The 20,558-nt window shown below is 39.2% G+C and overlaps 1 protein-coding gene across 1 annotated transcript in view; it reads left to right on the forward strand.

The window, feature by feature from the left end:
• ARHGEF10 (Rho guanine nucleotide exchange factor 10) overlaps positions 1-20,558 on the forward strand; it is a 79,619-nt gene that overhangs the window by 20,476 nt on the left and 38,585 nt on the right. Inside the window, exons 12-17 of the mRNA XM_062488532.1 lie at positions 21-200; positions 1,476-1,592; positions 3,368-3,460; positions 4,865-5,035; positions 7,240-7,385; positions 9,660-9,835. Coding sequence (XP_062344516.1) covers positions 21-200; positions 1,476-1,592; positions 3,368-3,460; positions 4,865-5,035; positions 7,240-7,385; positions 9,660-9,835 — 883 coding nt within the window. The remainder of the gene's footprint in view (positions 1-20; positions 201-1,475; positions 1,593-3,367; positions 3,461-4,864; positions 5,036-7,239; positions 7,386-9,659; positions 9,836-20,558) is intronic.

Raw genomic sequence — 20,558 nt, forward strand, 5'->3', positions numbered from 1 at the left:
TACTTTCTTTTCTCCCACAGCAATATGAGAAGCCCCTTTCAGATATGGAACCAAAATTACTGAGTGAAAGAAAACTTAAAATGGTTTTTTATCGAATTAAGGAGATTCTTCAGTGCCATTCAATGTTTCAGATTGCACTGGCGAGTCGTGTATCTGAGTGGGACTCTGTTGAAATGATCGGTGATGTCTTTGTTGCTTCAGTAAGCAAATGTGTCAGAACAGATAATCTGCTTTTATTTTAGTCTTGTTTTTCCATCTCCATATCTTTCTAACTTAGCTGCTTTATTCCCATATTCTCCAATGCCTGTGGCAACTGTCAGAAGTATGCATGTACTATCTGGATAAGGAAACTGACACCAACACATGTCTTCAGCTCGGTTGGCAGATGTGAAAGGATTGTGAGAAAAGTTTTCAGGCTTTGATTAATCTTTCAGACATTTAAGTAAACAGTCTATTTTTATGGGAAATTAAAGATTCACAAACCCACTGAAATGAAGGTGAGAATGAGGCACAGCATCTCGTAAAAAATAGGTAGTTATACCTAGTAGTGTGCAAGTAGAAAGAAACCACAGTAGGTCATGTCCTAATTTCCTGAGTTTGAACTGACATGGGGCACTGATAAGGAGTATTTGTAAAATTGTATTCCATCATTAATGGAAGTCCATTCAGTAAAGGACAGAATTAGTTACTGCTTTAAATTAAAGAAAACAAGAAGTGGCCTTGGTTGATAGAAAGATGTTGTTACCATGAAAGTGTGGCTTGAAGAGGCTGCCTTCCTCCTGGCTTGAATGCTTTGTTTTATTGTCACCCAGTTGCTGGCAATCACCACCTTTCCATGCTTGCTGTAGGAGAGTTGGGATCTGATGACAGTTCACCCAAAATGAAATAGTTAGTAAAGATTGGTTGTATAAAGCAAAGCTGCCTCATTGTGACTGAAGCAAGTCAGGTAGTCTTAATGAGAACAGCTCTGTGAAAGAGAGGGATAAAATTACCAAGAGTGCAATGGGTGGTGATCTTACCATTCCCATGACTCTTTCCAGGCCACTCAATCTGTCTACTTTTTTGATAAGTCCTTAATAGCTGAAGTCAGGGTGTGAAGGCCCTGGGACTTTGAAGTTCTCTTAATCTGGAAGACAGGTAGTGAGATTATCAGGGGATCTCAGCTGTCACTTTGAATCTCAGTGGATGCCCTTTGATAGCCCATAGTCCTCAGGTTCTGCCCCAGTGTTCTAGCCAAGATGAAGCAGTTTCTGTAAATACATTTCTTATAATTCACAGCTATTATATCATTCTGTTTCCAGCCTGTCTTCTGCAGAAAGCCTATTGAAGGTATTACCAGTATTTCTGTATATCCAGCACTAGGCCAAGCAAAGCCCTTAGTTCTGTGCAAGTCCCTAACAGACAGAGGTCTATATAGCTGTGCTGGCAGAGGTCTTTTGTATTTATAGTTAGGATTTGCCTTTTTTTCTTTTCAGTTTTCTAAATCTATGGTATTGGATGCATACAGTGAATATGTAAACAACTTCAGCACAGCAGTTGGGATTCTCAAGAAATCTTGTGCCACCAAACCTGCCTTTTTAGACTTCTTAAAGGTTAGTTCATTCAATCTTTATATAGTTGTGCGTATGTGATAAATAAGAAAGTATGAGTTATAATTTGGGAGGAAATTTGACTGCTGATGCTGTATATTGTCTCACTGTTTTTGTGGACTTAAGATCTGTTTTACGGGTTTGGCACAAAAAGACCCCAAAGGAAGCCCTTCTAGTATTGTATTTTTGGCATAGTAATGTGCTGTTAGATCTGGGATGTATTTTGAAGTGGACAGTAGTTTTATTGTTATTGAAATCAGTTTACTGGTGTTTGCATTACTTTATTTGGCTAAACATTAGGATTCTTTCATATCAGGTGAGCTTCAAATAGTAGTTCATTGTATGAAGCCACTTTTTAATTTGAAATGGATTTTTTAGTTCTAATTTTTTTTATTGTGTTGTGAGAAGCAGTGCAACTGGATTTCTATTCCATGACCATTTCCCTGGATTCTGAAGATTGTGTTTCTGCCTTGGGGTTGAAATTGGTGATATTTTTGCAGAATGCATACTGCCCTGTTGCATATGATGCTTGTCATTATGTGTATGGAGAGCCTGGCACACACAGTAGAAGTTCTGCGAATCCCTAGGCCTGACATTACAGAGGGTACACAGAATCCATTGCAAGGTGTTTTGGCTGTCTGTGACATTGCTGAGAGTCTGGAAAGTCAGCTTGTCTCATTCCCCAAGCATCCTGGATTGAGTTGTGCCTCTTAGAGCTGGTCACCCTGTCAGGTCAGTTTCAGTGGTCCACAAAACAGTAAAACTGTGTGCCTAATACAGCTCTTCTAGTGAGGAGTGGCAGGGGTTTCTCTTCAGATCTTAAATTAACTAACAACTCTTTGGAGTGTGGACAACTCTGTTCAGGATGATACTCTGGAAGCCTTTAACACCATGAAAAACAGACTCTAGAGAGCGTGTGGTCACATGTTAAACATGTTCTATTGTTAAAAGCATGTTTTCGCAATAGAGACATAATCCACACCTCTCATCCCTGCTTGTCAGGGCCACACTGGTTCTGCTTGCAGAAACACCGCCAAACTCTGATGACAGATGACACTTTACTTTTCCTTTTTTATTTTTTCCTCCACAAGCAGTGAAGATCACTGCTGCTGTTTGGAAAAAAATAGTTGTTTATTTAGATAACTATGGAAATAAATTATTGTGAAGCTGATAGTTGTAGTAATAAATAGCAATTTAAGCACAACACCAGTTTAGTGGTGTTTAATACTGTTTAGATTTGCTCTGTTTGTAGTATTGAGTATTTCCTCTAACCTTCCTAATTCTGGCTGTTTCTGGCTTTTTGCAGAAAGAAATTTGTCTGGTTTTATCTGCCATTGCTGGTAACTGAAGTAATGGATTCTAAAAGTTTCCTTTCTAAATATAAATCAATATTTTTTCCTTCATTTTTTCTAATAAAGAAGTTCAAAATCTCTGCATAGCATCGAGATTATGATGTTTTTCTTAGATTTCCTCTTAAGAAACCATAGGTTGGTTTTTAGATTTATAGATGCTGCATTGCTGGTGTGACTTTAGCGCAGCTGTATTTATTTGAGGAGGATAGTTCAGTTCAGTGGCAGGCCATCATTTTAATGGTGATTGGTTTTTCTAAAAGTTTTAATATTTTTAAATTAAATCTTGATACTAAATGGAATCTTTACAGTCTTCCTATTATAATGAATGCAAGCAGTAGAGATGAAGTTTTAGGAAATGGTTTCCTTTTGTTCTGTGACTGGTGGGAACATGCTCATGGTAGTAAATGTGTATTTCTTGCATTGCAGAACTGTCAGGAGTCAAGCCCTGATCGCATTACACTGTATGGTTTAATGATGAAACCTATCCAACGTTTTCCACAGTTCATTCTACTATTGCAGGTAAATAATGTTTAACAAAGGAAGGCTCCTCTTGCATTCTTGCCTAGTTTACCCTTGGGATTACATGGTAGCTGTCTTCTGCTAGAGAATCATGCTCCAGTGGAAGTGACCACTAGATCATGGGGAAATAAATAGAAAATTTCAGTGCATTAAACATGCTGATCTCATAGTCTAATTGCAGGAGCAGGCAGTAAGGGCATTGCAGGAAAGCCTTAGTAAACTAGATTTACTATAGATTACTTGCTAAGTAAAATATAGTTAATAAATTGTTTTCTAGTTAAGATGTAGTTAAAATATGCTACCTGATTGTATCTGTTTGTTAGCTAGTAACACTTCAAAACCTGACTAGGTACTTAGTGGCATTACTTTCTATTGAAGAAAAAATCAAGAAGATTAAATTCATGCCTTGGATAGTTTAGAATGAGATGCAGAGCAACAGTATGCTCTCTGACTACTTGGCTCACAGGACCTGCTAGAGTTGGTGCAGCTTCCTTCTGACCTGCAACATCTTGTTTCTCTTCCTGTGGAGCTGTGGATTTGACAGGGAGTCCCTGGGTCTCATCTCAACAGGCAGTCAAGCTGCAGGAAAAGCACAGTTCCCCAGTATCAACCTGCTCCAGACAAATTTACTGTGTGTGTAGCTCCTTCCAGACCACAGCACATGTACATCAGTGAGCACGGTGTGTTAGCTGTGTTGGCAGGTGCCACAGAGGAGGGCAGGCTTTGGGCTGCAGGTCTGGTCGTTACTGTGGGTGAAGGAGCAGAGGTAGTCATGGGGGCAGCATGTGGGTCACAAGCCATGGGGAGAGTTTTTGAAGTAGAAGGAGCAATGAAGTATATTGTGGCAGGAAAACAGAGTGAATTTTATAGGGATTTTTAAAGTGCTCTGGGAATGGAAACAAAGTAAAATTCAAACTGTACCTTCTGTATGCCTACAAAAGAGAAAGACTTGGAGGACCTGTTGTGACCTTAATGTCTCCTACTTTAGGAGGAGTATGCTGTTCATGTTCTAATGAGGAATAATAACAGTAATAATGATAATACAATATTATTATGATAGCAAATATCTGAAAAGTTTCTTTTAAAATATTTTTGTAGATGCATACATATTATGGTGTAATACTGATTGCCAAATTGTTTATTATGTTCCTTCTCTGTAATTCTGTTCTTTATATAAGAATGTATGTAATCCCACTGAGTATATTTTAAATAATTACTAAGATAATTTGGAAGGTTAAGCAAAGTGCTGTCTGAATATTCATTAAGTGTGTATTGGTCTTATTCTTTAGTAGTACTCAAGTAAAGAATGTAATTGTAACTGTACATGCTGTAATCTTTGGAACCTGACTTTGGAAATAAATCTGATTTTTTTGTTTGTTTGTTTGTTTTATAATTACCCCTCAGGATATGTTGAAGAACACTAATAAAGGACATCCTGACAGATTACCTCTACAGATGGCTCTTACAGAACTGGAGACACTGGCAGAGAAGTTAAATGAAAGGAAAAGGGATGCAGATCAGCGCTGTGAAATAAAACAAATAGCAAAAGCAATGAATGAACGTTACCTGAACAAGGTAAGGAGGGTATAATGGAAATGGAAGAGTCATTTTCTGTGCCTTCAGCAATCTCTATAATAGAGACCAAAGAGTTGGTTTCTTCTGTAGAGCTCTACCACGTGGGGTCATTCTTGTGGTAAATGTGAGATGTGACCTACCTCTGGGACTGAACAGGCTCACCTCTGTGTGCTGGAATGGGCAACACACTGAACTAGCCTCAGTAGTGTTGGTGTTCTGTGGCAGTGTAGGAAATAATAATATATAGTAAAATCTCATGCACATTTTCTGCATTGAAAAAATAAACTTTTAATTTATCCTAGAAATGAGGAATTACTCCTATGTGAAGAAAGGGACCATGTCCTTATACAGCAGTGTTTCCAACTGTGAAGCATTTCAGGATGTGCTATTGAATGGGACCACATCTTCCCTGTTTTAAGGAAAATCTCAGTCTACTTCATTCATATATTTACATTGTACAGCAGAAATGTCTGAAAAGAACTCTAGAAGACATTCAGTAAGAAGGAAGGAACAATCTTTTTTATATGAATTTATTAGTATCTATCTGTACTGTGGATATATGTATGCTTGTTTTATTTGTATCATAAATGATTCCTTCTTTCCCATGAAGTGGGGCATAAATGCTTCAATTACTGCTTTTGTGAAGTCACAGGTTATTTTCCTGTGGACTTCTGAGATAAAGTACTTGTTTTTGGTGATACATAAGCACATATTTTAGGAAAGCAATAGTCGTCTAGAAAACGCTTGTTTTAAGCTATTTACCAGGAATGGAATACTGAATTTATTGTCATTCTTGAACAGTATTTCTATTCTAAGTGCATTAGAAGATGGATTTGGATGTTTTACTTTCTTTTTTAGTTGTCATAATCCTACCTCTCAAAGCAGCTATTAATCATCTGCAGAAAGTTCCAAGACATGGAATGTGCTTTTGAAGAGGTGGCCCAGGCTACCTTTTGTCAGTTGATATTGACTGTAAGATTTTGTGTATTACGCAATGGGTATTCACTGATATTTACATGAGTAGTCACTCCAAATCTCACAGGGTCCAGCAGGCCTTGTGTGCTATTATCACAGAATCAGCTGAGTTGGAAGGGACCCACATGGATCATAGAGTCCAACTCCTGTCTCTGCAGATGATCACCCCCAAGAGTCACACCAAGTGCCTGAAAATATTGTCCAAATGCTTCTTGAACCAAGTCAGACTCGTCAAAATTATGTCAGCTTTGACCACTGCCCTGGGGAGCCTGTTTCAGTGCCTGACCACCCTCTGGGTGAAGACCTGTGACCTCAGTCACTCCTCATACATGTTCCCCTCAAGGCTCTTCACCATCCTTGAGGCTCTCCTTTGGACACTCGTATAGCTTAGTATCCTTCTTACGTTGTGGCACCCAGAACTACACACAATATTCAGATGAGGTCAGTGCAGAGCAGAGTGGGACAATCCCCTCCCTTGCCTGGGTGGCAATGCTGGGCCTGATGCTCCCCAGGACAGGGTTGGTCCCCCTGGGCCTGTATATTTACATACAGTTTTGGAACAATGCCAGCCAGGGTGAAAGGTGGTGAAGGAGGTGGTTGATTGGAAAATTAGTGCATTATGGACCATTTTATTCTGTTGAACAGTGTGGAGGAGTGTTTGACATATAAGGGATAAGCTCACACTTTCACATGGTGATTGATCCTCAGCCCTTGGAGGCAAATGTCAGGAGCAATTTACATGCCAAGAATCTCTTGGAATTGTAACCTTTTCCACAGTCTGTGACACCCTGCCAGCTGCTCTCCTCAGCTGTGTGAGCCCACGTTGACATTGGAGGCTGAGCACATTTCCTCCTCACACTTTGGGCAGCTGGAATCATGTGCAGGTCTTCCGTGACTATGAAAGAAGGAACTAAGGAAGGAAATCACAGAAATTGTGGAAGGAATAACTTTTTTTGCCAAGTGACCTGTATCAGTGTGGAAGATTCCCAAAGCAACCATAGTCTACATTTAAGATGCAAAGCCCTTTAAGTCCACATGGATGACAGCAGAAGATACTGTTTCTCTAAATCAAAAAGCAGATAAATAAAGACACCTAATTCCCTTTGCAAATCCACCTACAGTCACTTGTGGTGGCATGGCAAGTGATAACCCATTGTGTTTGTTTTTTGTGTGCCAGATGTTGGAAGTACAGTATATAATATACAATGCTGATTGTTTTCAAAATCCAGCTACTCAGCAGCGGAAGCAGATACCTCATACGGACTGATGATATGGTTGAGACAGTCTACAATGACAAAGGAGAAATTATCAAAACCAAAGAACGGCGACTTTTCATGTTAAATGATGTGCTGATGTGTGCAACAGTAAATATTCGGTAAGATCTAATTTGTATTTTTTAGATAATCATTTGTACTTCAGGTGGAAAAAAATTACACTTATGGAATTGCTTTTGTGTTGTATTTACTGTGGCTAATGGTTTCAAGGAGTAACCATGATAAATGGATAACTAGCTTTGTTATAGTTCTCCAAATTGCTGGCTGACATTTGGAAGTTCTAGAGTAAATTTGAAGAAAATTTTATCAGTTGGAGATTACAGATAGAAATGCTCTGTAGTGTCTAGTTACTGCTGTGTATTGGTGCTTAGTGGAATACAGGCATGCCTAGGGTAAGACTTTTTTTCTTCTTCCTTAAATTTAGACTGTAACACAGATTTGTAACTTGACACAATTTGTAAACTCAATCCCACCCTCTGCAAAACTAAACTTCAAACAAGTAAACAAAACAAAACCCATAAAGTTAATGTAGGTTGCCAGAACAAACCTGGAACTCACTCACAAAGTTCCAGATGGGGAAGGGTTGTTATCTCTGAGACAAAACATTGAAGGATTGATTAAAGGTAAAATGCTTTGAGAAAAGCATTTTCTCACAGTTCTTTCTGTGCTTTTGTTGGCTGTAATTGTTGGTGATACTGAGTGTTTCTGTGTATGCCAAGATTGTGTTCACACTCCTATGTTGCTTGTGTTGTAAATTGTTTTATGGGATGGTAGATTCTGACAAAGAAAATGTGGATCATTAAATTCTTCCAAGAACAGCTTTCCTTAAGCATAATATGACTTGATATCTTAATTCATTACTGAAGTGTGAAGCCTGTACATATATTTCTAAGTGTGTGATAGCTTGGTCTCATGTTAGTGAGTGAGAAGTGCCATGTAATAAGTACACTTCAGAAAATGAACAAGCTCATGTCAATTATCCTGTGATCATTGCCTTTTAAAATTCTTTATTTTCTTAATAACACTTAGATGTTGTTTTTAACTATTCATATTTTATCTTCTTTCATACCAGCAAAGTCTTGGATTTTCTGTATTTTTACTTGAAGCAGCAAAGTGCAGTCTGTTTTTGTTTTCCATGTTAAAAGTTCATGATCATGCCAAGTCTCTGAACCTCTGAGAGTCATGTCCTCTGTAAAAGTATGTATCTATTGGAAACCATAGAAAAATCCTCTGTAACTAGTGGACCCTATGCACCTGGGGACTTCTGAGTGTTCCTGGTGTGCAAAAGAGAGATATTTTTACAGATGACATGACTGTCAGGTCTTTCTTTGCACACAGTCTAGATGACCAGCAGGAGCTGGTGGCCTAACTCTGAAGTAACAGCAGTTGGATGGGGTGGATGCTATCCCTAGTGATTGAACAACTGTGCCCTGCCTAGCTTTTGTTTCTTCTGAGCTAGGTCAAGAATTTATAAATAATTACTTGGGTTGTGGCAGTTGTGTTCTTTGTTCGTACTTGCTTCCTCATTGAAACAAAAGTCTGTGTTGCAGATTGGTAGCTGACTAAGTGAACTTCAACATTTTAGTTATTGTTCTCGATAGATGCATTTTGCTGAGTTCTCTCATGTTCTATCAAGCATGTCACTTCTGGATTTCAGTCATTCTTTCTGTGATGAAAACCTTTTTTCACTTTAACATCTCTTTTGTCGTTTGTAATAAATGTTACGTCTTCTTGAATGGGAATAGGGGAATGAAGGAAACAAAGTAAAATTAGTATTAATGTAATTTCTATTCGTAATGAGCTTCCTCAGTGTGCTCTTTCACTGCAATGCCTGTTGTGATACACACTTCTAAAGCAGCAGCTCAGGCAGGATTACTCTTGGGAGCTGCAGCAGTTTCAGAAGTCTGCTGTACAGAACAATCTGGGCTGTGGAGCTTGGCAGGAGTGGTGGCTTATCAGTCCTTCAGAGGTTATGTGTCCTTCCTGTTGCCAGAAATCATTCAAAGTCATTCACTCCCATAGTCCATACTTCCCTAAACATAGCAGTTAGGTCCAAAGTATAATCCCAAGTACTTGTATTAGGATTTCAGAATGCACATTGATCTTAAAAGATGGTCATTTATGTTTTGTTATGGGAATAAGAGGACTCTTGTTGGCTGTCCTGTGGTGTTCGTAGACAAGATTAGCTGCAACTGCATGGCTGCTCTTTGCATGCTGGGAAAGGTCAGTCACAAAATTCAGCCTGATGCATGTATTTTTTTCAAGTTGTGCACTGTACTCAAGCTGATAAACAGCAGATTTTAGAAGCTAAAATAATAAATAGCATGCCATGAAACACAGTTGCTGGTCACAGCAATAATTTGTGCATCTTCCAGCTCTTCCTATGAAAGTGGTGGCACCGTGACAACTGGCCAGAGGTATTTGTTGAAGTGGAGCGTACCGCTGGGACAAGTGGATGTCATAGAGTATGGCAGCAGTGAGGGTCAAGGAGACAACTGCAGGTTCCCACCCCAGCTCTCTGCTGAAAGTGTCGTCATTAACTCTAAGCCAAGTAAGTGACAGCAGTTACTGACTTTTACAGACTACTTTGTTAAAATCCATATTTGAAATTCAATGGGCTACTGAAAACAAAGGAGAGCATTCTGCCCATGAAAAGTTCTGTAACATAAAGAGTAGTAGAGCCTCTTTCTTTGGAAACTGAGAATGCGTAAAGTGACAGCCAGGCTCCTGCCTTGCAACCTTAATTACTTGTATTTGTCATAGTTTAGAATTTTATGCATGAATGAGTAAGGCATTCTAAAGCATGAGAGCGTGCAGACGTGCAAAAATGTGGGTTTGATGTAGTGCGCCAAGTGGTCTCGTGGTCACTGGTTCTGCCTTTGTTCTTTACCCCATAGTTAGAGCAAAGAAGTTTGTCTCAGTAAAGATGACCAAGCCACCATGTCGCTGTGATTAAGAGTGGTTATTTACTTGTGTAGAATTTACTCACTTCTCTCGAGGCTGTGGTATCTTGGCCTTCAAAGTAGTGCTTCAGAAAAAAATCTTAATGAATGTTTTTTAAGCTATATGTTAATAGGTAATTTCCTCCTAGCCTCTCTCCAAAAATGACCTCAAGCTCTGAAGTTTACAAATTCTTCTGTGGCAATTAATCCCCCCTACAAGTCTGCCAGCTGCCTTCAAGAGAAATCTGAATTTTAAGACTTTACTCGTTAGCTAGACTTTCATATATAAGGAGTTATTTTTATATCCTGGGGTTTTTTTTTGCCTAATTATTGTAATATTAAATGCATTTAATATCTCTAGATTCATTTTGATTCCTATTCATGGATTATAATTCAGTTGTGCTATGATCCAGTGCTAACTCTAGGCATTATTTCACACTACATTTATTTAATATTGCACCCTTGTCTTAATGAATTTTCCCACAGTTGTGCTCTAAGGATAAGGAGGCATAAATGCTACAGCATCAGAGTGTAGCATTTACTACCCCCTGTATTCTCCAGGATGGTTCTTGTCAGGTCTTCTTGCTCCTCCCATTGTAAATGGCTATAGAGAATTTTATGGGTACTTATATCTTTATTTCAAGAATGACTTAATTCTTGTAACTCCTTTTTAAGTGATAATGCACTACTTAGAGAATGAGATTAAAGCCTTTATTTTATAATTTACCTGTTGCTGTATGTATAACCCTGAGAGGACTATGTAAAGAAGTGTATTTCTTACAATTGGGGATTCCTCTTGTAGGTGAGTGTGGGAGGAACAAATTGTTGAATATTTCTACTATGATTTTGTGCAGCAGTTTCACACCTGATAAGACCAAATCCTTGTATGTCAGCATGGTCATATGGGGAAGAAAAGCATGAGGGGAAAAACAAAAACTCCTGACCAAAGAGTCATGTAGAACTTAGTTGTACCTCTTGGCTTTTGATGTTTTTCAGCTGCATCATGTTTGGTGATGATATTACACAAAAAAAAAGGAATGACTTTGTACATAATTTGTAAATCAACCTTCAGGTTAAATCTAGGTAAACCTTCAGGTACTCTAGGTAAAATGTGAGCTGAACTAATTTTTCTCTTGGTAAGCTCTGTTATATTAATTTAGTCTTCTAATAAAAAGGATCAAAAGATAAGAAATAAAAAGTAGTTGAAAGACACTGTGTATGCTGAAAAAATCCTCCCTCTGGTTTAATCAAACTTTTCTGCCAAATGATCCAACTTCATTGAATATAAACAATCATGAAAGAGGAACATCATAGCCTTGTTTTTGCACATACTACCATGTTTGATCTAGCTGTTACCCTGAATGCGGTGTTGTTTGAACTGGTCTTTATAGACAAGTTTCAATACACACCTAATTGTGTTAGTTATTCTGTAGAGTTGTCTCCTTAGTTCCAGTTTAAGTTGGCTGCTAAAGATTACAGAAGCTTAGAAAGTACAGCCTTCCTGCAGAGTGCCAGACTGGTAAGACTTCATACTGTCTCAGTGTTGCTTCTTATTTGCACGACCAAGTTGCTGCATTTTATAGCTGATGATGACATGATCTTTGATATATGGTAGTATCACATCACTGGTGAGACTACTGGGTGTTCACTACAAGTTGCAAAAAGCTAACAGAGAAATACTGTCTACTCTGCTTGAAACTTCGTATATTTGCAGTCATCATAAAATTGTCTCCCTCTGTTTTCTAAGTATAGGATGAGATCCCAATGGCCTCATAGTATATGGTTTTACTAAAATCTAATCATCAAGAACAGTTTGGGATGCTGCAGCAAAATCCTGAGATAGAAAACCATTTCTCAGACCTGATTTTCTGTTTACATATACAGTTTGTGGGTACTGAAAAGATACAGAATAATGGTGATTCTGTGCAAAATCATTAAGTAGTAGAGGGATTACCTCTTGCATTTCTGGAAGACTGAGAAAAGTTGGTTTGTATCTGCCACATGCCAGGTTGAGTACTTGACTCCAGTAAGGTTGGTATTCTGACATTGCTGCTGGGATTAGCAAGGATTCTTGATGAATTCAAGTTGTGTACTTGCAAGTATTACTGGTTATTGGTTACATTTCCATTATCTTGGCACTTTTTTCTCCACCCAAACCTTTTCTGTGAGGAGGTAGCTGGCACAATTGTACCTTGCTGTTTATTATTTACTAAATGAAATTGTTGCTTCCAGTTTTCTATGATGTGGCAAGAAAAAAGCAGTATAGTTTAAAGAGGCAAACTTTAGTGCTGAATTAATGGCTGAATTTGAATTAATCTTGTACAGCCTGTAATGTGCACCTGAAAGGTGGAAAAGTTTTATGAGTATGTATAAATCAAAGGCATGCTTTAGTACTATTCTAAGGTGAAAAGCAAGGGCTGTGTGAATTTGGTTTTCACTTGGCAAAATCCTCAGTGGGCAGTTTTCTACTCCACTGAGCTTTGTACAGCAGTCTTTTGTCTTCGAATTCTGCAGAACACGTTTAGGGGGTGGTTTTTTGTTTTAAGCCATTTGTATTTTGGTAGGAAAAACTGTGTGGTCTGAAGGTGTGGGGCAAAGCAGGAAAGTTTTACTCAAGTATATTCTGCCATACTGCCCCATCCTTGATATGCTATTGCCTTGTTCCTCTTGTTCTCCCCTAGCACCAACAGTCGACTAAATTCTCTTAGTTGCAAACATGAAGAGGGATTGAAGTCTCAGCTGTTGGGCAGGATCCTTTATTTGTATGATTCTAATATTTTTTTCTTAATAGAATGCAATAACAACTTGCATTTGCTTCTTGCAATAATAACCGGTAAAAATTTCACAATCTCAGTCTTTAGGAAAAAATGCATTTCTCACAGCAAATTAGTCAAAGTCCTGTTTCATGTATTAGAATTAGTCTTGCTTGAAAGTCTGTATGGGCTCTCTGGCATGCCAGACAGACAATTTTTTGGAAGCAATTATTTAATTTATGTGTGCCAAAAGTGTGATATGTTAATTTTCTTCATAGGACCATTGGCAGAAAGATGGGAGATAGAGCTTTTCCCTTTGTAAATCCATGCATTGTTTCTGGTAGGCTGTTGATGTTCTCTTCACCCCAGCTAATCCATGTGCAGAAGCACAGACACATAGTGTGGAAAAGTTGGATTAATATAGGAACAGGGGAATATTTTCAGTGTGAACAGAAATTTGTATATTCTTGATTTTGATTTACTTGTGTTGGTAATGAATTCACCTCCCTCACCTGGCCAGTGATGCTGTACCTGATGCCTCTCAGGACATGGTTAGCCCTCCTGGCTCCAGGGTAATGCTGACCCATATTCAACTTGCCATTGGCAAGGATCCCCAGATTTCCTTCTGTGTGGCTGCTCTCCAGTGTCTATGCTCAGTCTGTTCATACATCCAGAGATGCCCTGTCCCACCTGCATAATCCAGCACATTAATCCCTTGTTAAACTTCCTATGGTTGGTGATTGCCTGGCCCTGTAATTTGTCAGGGTTTCTCTGCACAGTCTCTCTGCCTTCAAGGGAGTTGACAGCTCCTCTCAATTTAGTGTCATTGGTAAAGTGGCTTATTATTCCTTGGAGTTGTTTATGAAGACGTTGAGGAGGACTGAGTCTAAAATGAAGCTTTGGGAAACCCTACTAGTGACAGGTCACTAGTCTGATGTTACCACCCCATTCACTATAAATAACCCTTCGTGCCTGACCTGTGAGCCAGTTTCTCACCCGTCACATGATGTGCTTATCTTAGCTGTGTGCTAGACATTTTGAGATCTGTGAGAGGCCTCAGATCAATAGCTTTACTGAAATCCACAGTTCACATTAATTGTCTTCCCCGATCAGCTACCTGGGTTACTTTGTTATAAAAGGAAATTAAATTTCTTAAACAGTATTTCAACTTTATTAACTTGTTCTGGCTGGGAATAATGACCGTGTTGTCTTTCAGTTTTGTTTTTTTTTTCACTGGCTGCAGAATAACCCTTGTAACTTTACCTGACACTGAAGTGAGACTGGAAGGCATGTAGTTATCACACTCATCCTTCTTGCCTTGAGACAATGTTTGCCAGCTTCCAGTTGACTGGGACCTCTTCATATTCCCAGTTGGATTGAATATGTGGAAAGAGGGCATCAAGAAAGTTCAATGCTGCCTGTACTTTTACAATAAAAAAGATGATGGGTGAAAGCACAGTGAATACAACTTGTTTTTAATGTGTCATATTGATAGTGTGGGGATGGTGTGGCTGGACAGTGCCCAGGTAGAAAGAGACCTGGGGGTGCTGGTCCACAGCTGACTGAACATGAGCCAGCAGTGTGCCCTGGTGGCCGAGAAGGCCAAGGGCATCCTGGCCTGGATCAGGAATGGTGTGGCCAGCAGGAGCAGGGAGGTCATTCTTCCCCTGGACTCAGCTCTGGTGAGGTCACACCTTGAGTGCTGTGTCCAGTTCTGTCCCCTCAGTTTAGGAAGGACGTTGAGATGCTTGAGCACATCCAGAGGAGGCAACAAGGCTGGGGAGGGGCTTGGAACAGAAGCCCTGTGAGGAATGGCTGAGGGAGCTGGGGTTGTTTATCCTGAAGAAAAGGAGACTCAGGGCTCACCTTATCACTCTCTACAACTCCCTGAAAGGTGTTTGTAGTCAGGTGGGATTGGTCTCTTTCTCCAGGCAGCAACTGACAGAACTAGAGGATACAGTCTTAAGCAGTGCCAAGGAAAATATAGGTTGGGTATTAGGAAAAAATTTTTTAAAGAAAGAGTGATCAAGTACTGGAGTGGTCTGCCTGGGGTGGTGGTGGAGTCACCGTCCCTGGATGTGTTTAAAAAAAGATTGAATGTGGCACTTGGTGCCATGGTTTAGTTGAGGTGTTAGGGAATGGGTTGGACTCAGTCATCTTCACAGTCTCTTTCAACCTTGTGATTCTGTGATACAAAGTATTTTAAGTACACTTTTCAAAAATATAGATAGTATAGTCAAAGGGCAAATCTGTAACTTCTCACCAAAATATTCTATTACCACTCCAGAAGAATCAGAAGACAATCTTCCCTTGCAATTCATTCATGTGTACATAAAATCACTGTGAATATGTGTATTTCACTGGCTTTTAAGTGGGAATATACCAATGAAAGTCAATATACTGGCCATAGTTTCAGTTTCTCAGTCTTCTCACCCATTAGGAGTTTGCAGCACTTTTTACAAACAGTTGATATGTTGTGAATTGTGCTGAGGAAAATGTTGGTTTGGTGCTGCAGCAACAGCAACCATCCCCAGTTGCCTGTTCTTGGGTCCCCAAGAATGAAAAAGGTGAGTGAGAAGTTTTTCTCAGTGCTTTTATTTAAGAAGACCAGACTAGAGAGACTCTGTAGAACCAAAGGGAGAGGGGTAAGCATCCTGCCATATCTGGGTGGGAAACCAGTGCCTGTCAACAGTGTCCTGCTCTGATCAGGTTGATTAGGAGACATAGACAGCATAGAGAGTTACTTAAGCAAAGAAACATCAATTTGAGCCATATGTCATAAAGGCTGAAAGGGGAAATGAACCAGACTCATTGGTATATATATATCCATGTAGTGATGAGCATTGAAGAAAACAGTGAAGTCAAAAATCAGGTTAGAATGCTTATGGCAGTATTTTAATGTAATTTTCTTTTTCTTTCACAGGTTTACAGTTTGTAACTAAGAGCAAAAGCTCAGCACTGCTAAAGCCATGGCTGTTCCCCTTTCATTCAGACTTCCAGGGGTACATTTGTACTGTTTCCACTTGACTGTGTTCTTGATCTCCATGGGGTTTGTTTACTGTCAGATATAGTAGTGACATGATAGTAAAGTGCAGAAAGGATTCCTCTCTTCCACCTTTCCTTCTGCTTGATGCAGTCACTTTGTGTAGGCCTCTGAGTGTTGCCAAGGAAACGGGGAGGAATGTTTGATAAGCTACAGTGTGCACTTGTTTCTGTCATCTTGCTCAGTGGAACGGCAGCTCTTTTCAGAAATGGAGAGATAGTACTGTTGTGATAGCCTCTGCCTTTAAAGCTGGATTTTTTGCAAGTTTGTCTAATGAGAATACAGAATTAGGAAGAAAAAAAAGTCATCTTTATGATCCCTCTAAGGCACAGCAAGAGTAATACAATATCCAGAGTAAGCAAAATTAATTGACATATCAACTCCAGCATTGGAGATAAGATTTTAGAAAGAATGATGTGCCATGACTTGCTAATTGAACTAGCTTTCATCTCAATGAAATATATAAAGTTTAATTACGTAAGTTCTTTATTTTAAAATTAATGTTATTGAAGACAATACTGTGTACTAAAGGAGATTTTAATATGTTTAGAAATATAAACTGTCACTGATACATGCAAACAGAAGACCAAAGATTTTAAGTAAATCTAGTGTCAAAAAGCCTGGTCCTCTGAGCAAATGGGGTAACATTAAATTGTTCATTTTTTAAAGTGGACATAAGTTTCTATCTAATGGATTAGGCAAGGATAAATTTAGGTCTTACATGCTTGTCTCACCCATTCAGGATGAGATCCTTCTCTTTGCCTTTTATATTTTTTATAGCAGTTATAGGATTTGTCATCCACTTCCTATAAACCTTATTCTGTGTTGCCAGGGATCTCATCCACATCATGACACAGAGTAGTAAAATTCTTAGAAACCCAGCTGGTGTGTATGAAAGAGGGAGGTGAGCTCCTCACAGTGCCATTTCCAGATGAGTTTTAGTCTGGTGGGAGCTCCAGTGTAAACCTCTGGCAGCTTGGCCAGTTTACAACTGCCTGCAGATCTGTTTTGGGATCCCTGCAGTACTTTCATTGTTTAAATGCCTTCACACATGTACTTTCCTTGCCTGTTTATATTGGTGTTTATCTTTTTGCACCCAGTTTCTCTCTCGCCCTTTGTGCCCCAGAGGTCCTCTATGACTCCTCTCCCTCCTTAGGAGGGCAGGGGCTTCCAGGTCCATGCTGTCCTCAGCCTTCCTCTTTGGGCCTTGTGAGAGAAAGGACCATGACACTTATTTTCTTTCACTCTCAAGTCTTTGTTTACAGCATTTTTCTGCCTCATGGGAACAGCCAGGAGCTGCAGTCAGTACAGAGTCCAGGAAAACCCCTGACCATTGTCCCAGCTGGTGTGACATTGAGGAACCAGGCCCTGGGGTCCACTCTAATGAGCGTATCAGGGCTCTAGTGTTTCTCCCTCATGTTCCTTGCTGCTTTAATCTCTGATACAGTGCAGCTGCTTCTGTCAGAAGGAAAATATTTATGGCCTTTTATATCTGAAATTCCCTGTGTGGTCAGGATTAGCTGGAGCTTAATGTAATCTTGAAGCCATGCTCTCAATGTATGAAGTACTTCTCACTATCTCAAGGGCTTTACATTTCCTCGGTGGTTTTTGCATTGTTTTGCATAATTTTATTCCCAAATGGTATAGCACTATGAATCCAATACCTTACTCACTGCTTGCAGTTGCAAGCTGGTGATTTTATCTTGCTATTCCTCAAGATAAGTGAATGAGCAGTTTTGTGGTTAGGTGGTAGTTTTTATGCCACCTATTTCTTCAGTGTTCAGATTTGGTACAATGAGAATGACATTACAGACTAGTAATTAATTACTAGTTGAGAGAAAAAGTATTAGCAACTGACAGTGTTAAGCATGTTAAAAGTACTTTGTCAGAGTTGAGACTTGCGGGGTTTGTTTCACAGCTCTGCTCTGTATACTGGGTGTCATGTGGTATTTGGTTCTGTGATTGGAACCTGAAGAACTCCCTTGTCTTGCATGGCAGTGAAAATAGTTAATTTAATACATTAGTTTCAGAGAACTCAGACTATGAGTTTCAATAATTAAGAGCATAAACTATGTTTAGATGCTTACATGATTAAAGTATGATTAGATTGAACAGTGTCATTTCATGTTTATGATAAAGCTCTTCATGTTGATTTATGATGGAGAGTCCTGACTATATCCTGACTGCTTGCTTATACCCTGTCTCAACTGAATACTTTGCATTCTGGTAAACTCAAAGGGCTTATTGTATATCACCTAATACTATTTGTGTGCTTGTGCTGCTTCTTTCCACACTAGGTTACTAAGCCTAATTAGGGTTGTACTGCAAAGATACTTGCAAGTAGCTGCACATATCAGCTTTGCATTGATGGCTGCCAACTAAACTCTTGCTCTCTGACATTATTCCTGACTTCCCATTTGCTTACATTTCCAAACCTGGAGACTGATGCCACTCAAAAACTTGTGTAGTTTGGACCTGAAAGTGTGGTATAATTTCAGGAGACCTACAGTTGACTTCGGGTGGCTCAGGTTTTTTTGAGTGCATTCAACTGTGGAGATCATGAGTTGAATTTAGTGTGAAAGAGCAAACCCAGGGGAGGGCAGAAAGTGTGCTTTTCTGTGATGAACTTTAAATTGACCCATGGACTTGTATTGGTCATAAACCAGGATTTTGGACAAGTTTTTTTTAATTACAGTTTTAGTCAAATTCCAATTGTTCAATTGTTTGCTGTTCAAAAAACTCATAAAGAAGAAACAAGAAAACTGAACCTGCCCATGTGCTTCTCTGAGGCATCTGTGGAAACAGGAACAGCATGAGTGAGCAAGTGAAGACACAGATGTGAAAAGGGTGGTGTCGTGGGTGCTCTCAGGGACTTTGCTTGCAAAACACAGCGTGCAGAAGGTTGGTAGTTCAGCATCTAAAAACCTCATCTGCTTTGTTACTGGCTTGAACACTCATACAGAATTTCCAGGGAGGATGAGGAGTATATCAGAGGTATGGATGTGCCTCTGGTGTATAACTGGTGCTTAGATGTGTCAACTTCTGTGCAAGATAGTTCTAGTACAGAAGGGGGCCCTCATCACCAGCCCTCTAGCAAAAGCTAGGTATTCTGGGACAAAGGAGTTTGCAAAGGGAAAGGAAGTAATACTTTACATAACATCAGTATCAACTGCTAAATGAATTATAGTGTTTCTGGTATTTCCTATATTCATAATCTTTTTGCCAACTCTGTCTACTAGTTGCTGAAATAGATAGCTTGTGTATAATAATGGCACATACAGATTTCCTTTTCTGTTTATACTGAGAAAAGTAGACCTGTAAAAAGGAGAATGTTGTAATTATCAAGGTCTTCAGTTATCAAGGTCTTCAGTGTACAGGCAACAATTTTACTTCAGATGCAACATTGTCTTTCACAGTCTCCTTTCTTGTCCTTTCTAAAGGTGGGCATTATAAATTAAGCAGTGGAATGCTGTCTACCAGTTATTACTTCAGGAAAAAAAATCAACAAAACTTTTCTGGGGCAATCAAAGCCAAATTTAAAGAATTGAACAACTCTGTATACACTTAAATGGCTTTAAATATGCTACTGCTGCATCATCATAGTTTAACATAAATAGGTTAAGAGTCTCATGATAGCCGTCCAGTTTATTATGAACTGATCAAGAATTCATCTAGTTTCATGGTCCTTTGCTTCCCAGAATACTGTGCAAGCTTCTCAGGTTTAAATGTAATTGAAATGTTGTGTAAGGACCTGCTTTTTTAATTATTTGTTCCAAGTGTGTAATCCTATACAAGTACCAGTTTGTTATGCCTTCCTCAGACACAGCTACTTCTAAAGTTACCTCCCACATATGTAACTTCTTCCCCCATCCCAGGTGATTTTTATGCTCTATATGAGGATTGAAACTTTCCCAAATCTCTTCCTTTCATAACATTTTACATTTCAGTGTGCTTCCTGGATGCACACAGATGGCTCTGTGGGAGGAAGCAATACAAATATGCTCAGCCTCGAAGACCAGATTGCAAATGGCAAGTCAAATTTGGGATATACCAACCTTTCAGAGTGGTCTTCAAATCTGGCATGTTCTTCAAGTGTATCATTAATTTTGTGTTACCCCTCAATAACACTGGAGCTGTAGACAGGAAAAAAGCCCTTCTGAGATTCAGTTGTGATTTTTGCATTTGAGCATTCATGATCTTCCATTCTGTGCAACACCAGCCTGACTTCAGGGCTCTGTGTCTCTCAGAAGCAAAGTAATCTTTATAACGATCTTGAATTTTCATGATGCATTGGTTTTCACTTTGTTTCAATATGGCTTTTCCAAAAGCGATTTGTATTGATGTATTGTGGTTTTGAACTATGTGGAGAGAAGGTCATTACTATGATTATACTCAAGGCAGATGTTGTCTATATTAGTTACTTTGCAGTAAAAGAGACACACAGTGGTCTGTCTATTAACAGTATTTTATTTCAACATGATGGACAATACGGAAATACTTGCAAAAATAGTTGCAGTATTCAGAGTATATTGGCTG

Source organism: Cinclus cinclus, chromosome 3, assembly GCF_963662255.1.
Source record: "Cinclus cinclus chromosome 3, bCinCin1.1, whole genome shotgun sequence".
Lineage (NCBI taxonomy): Eukaryota > Metazoa > Chordata > Aves > Passeriformes > Cinclidae > Cinclus > Cinclus cinclus.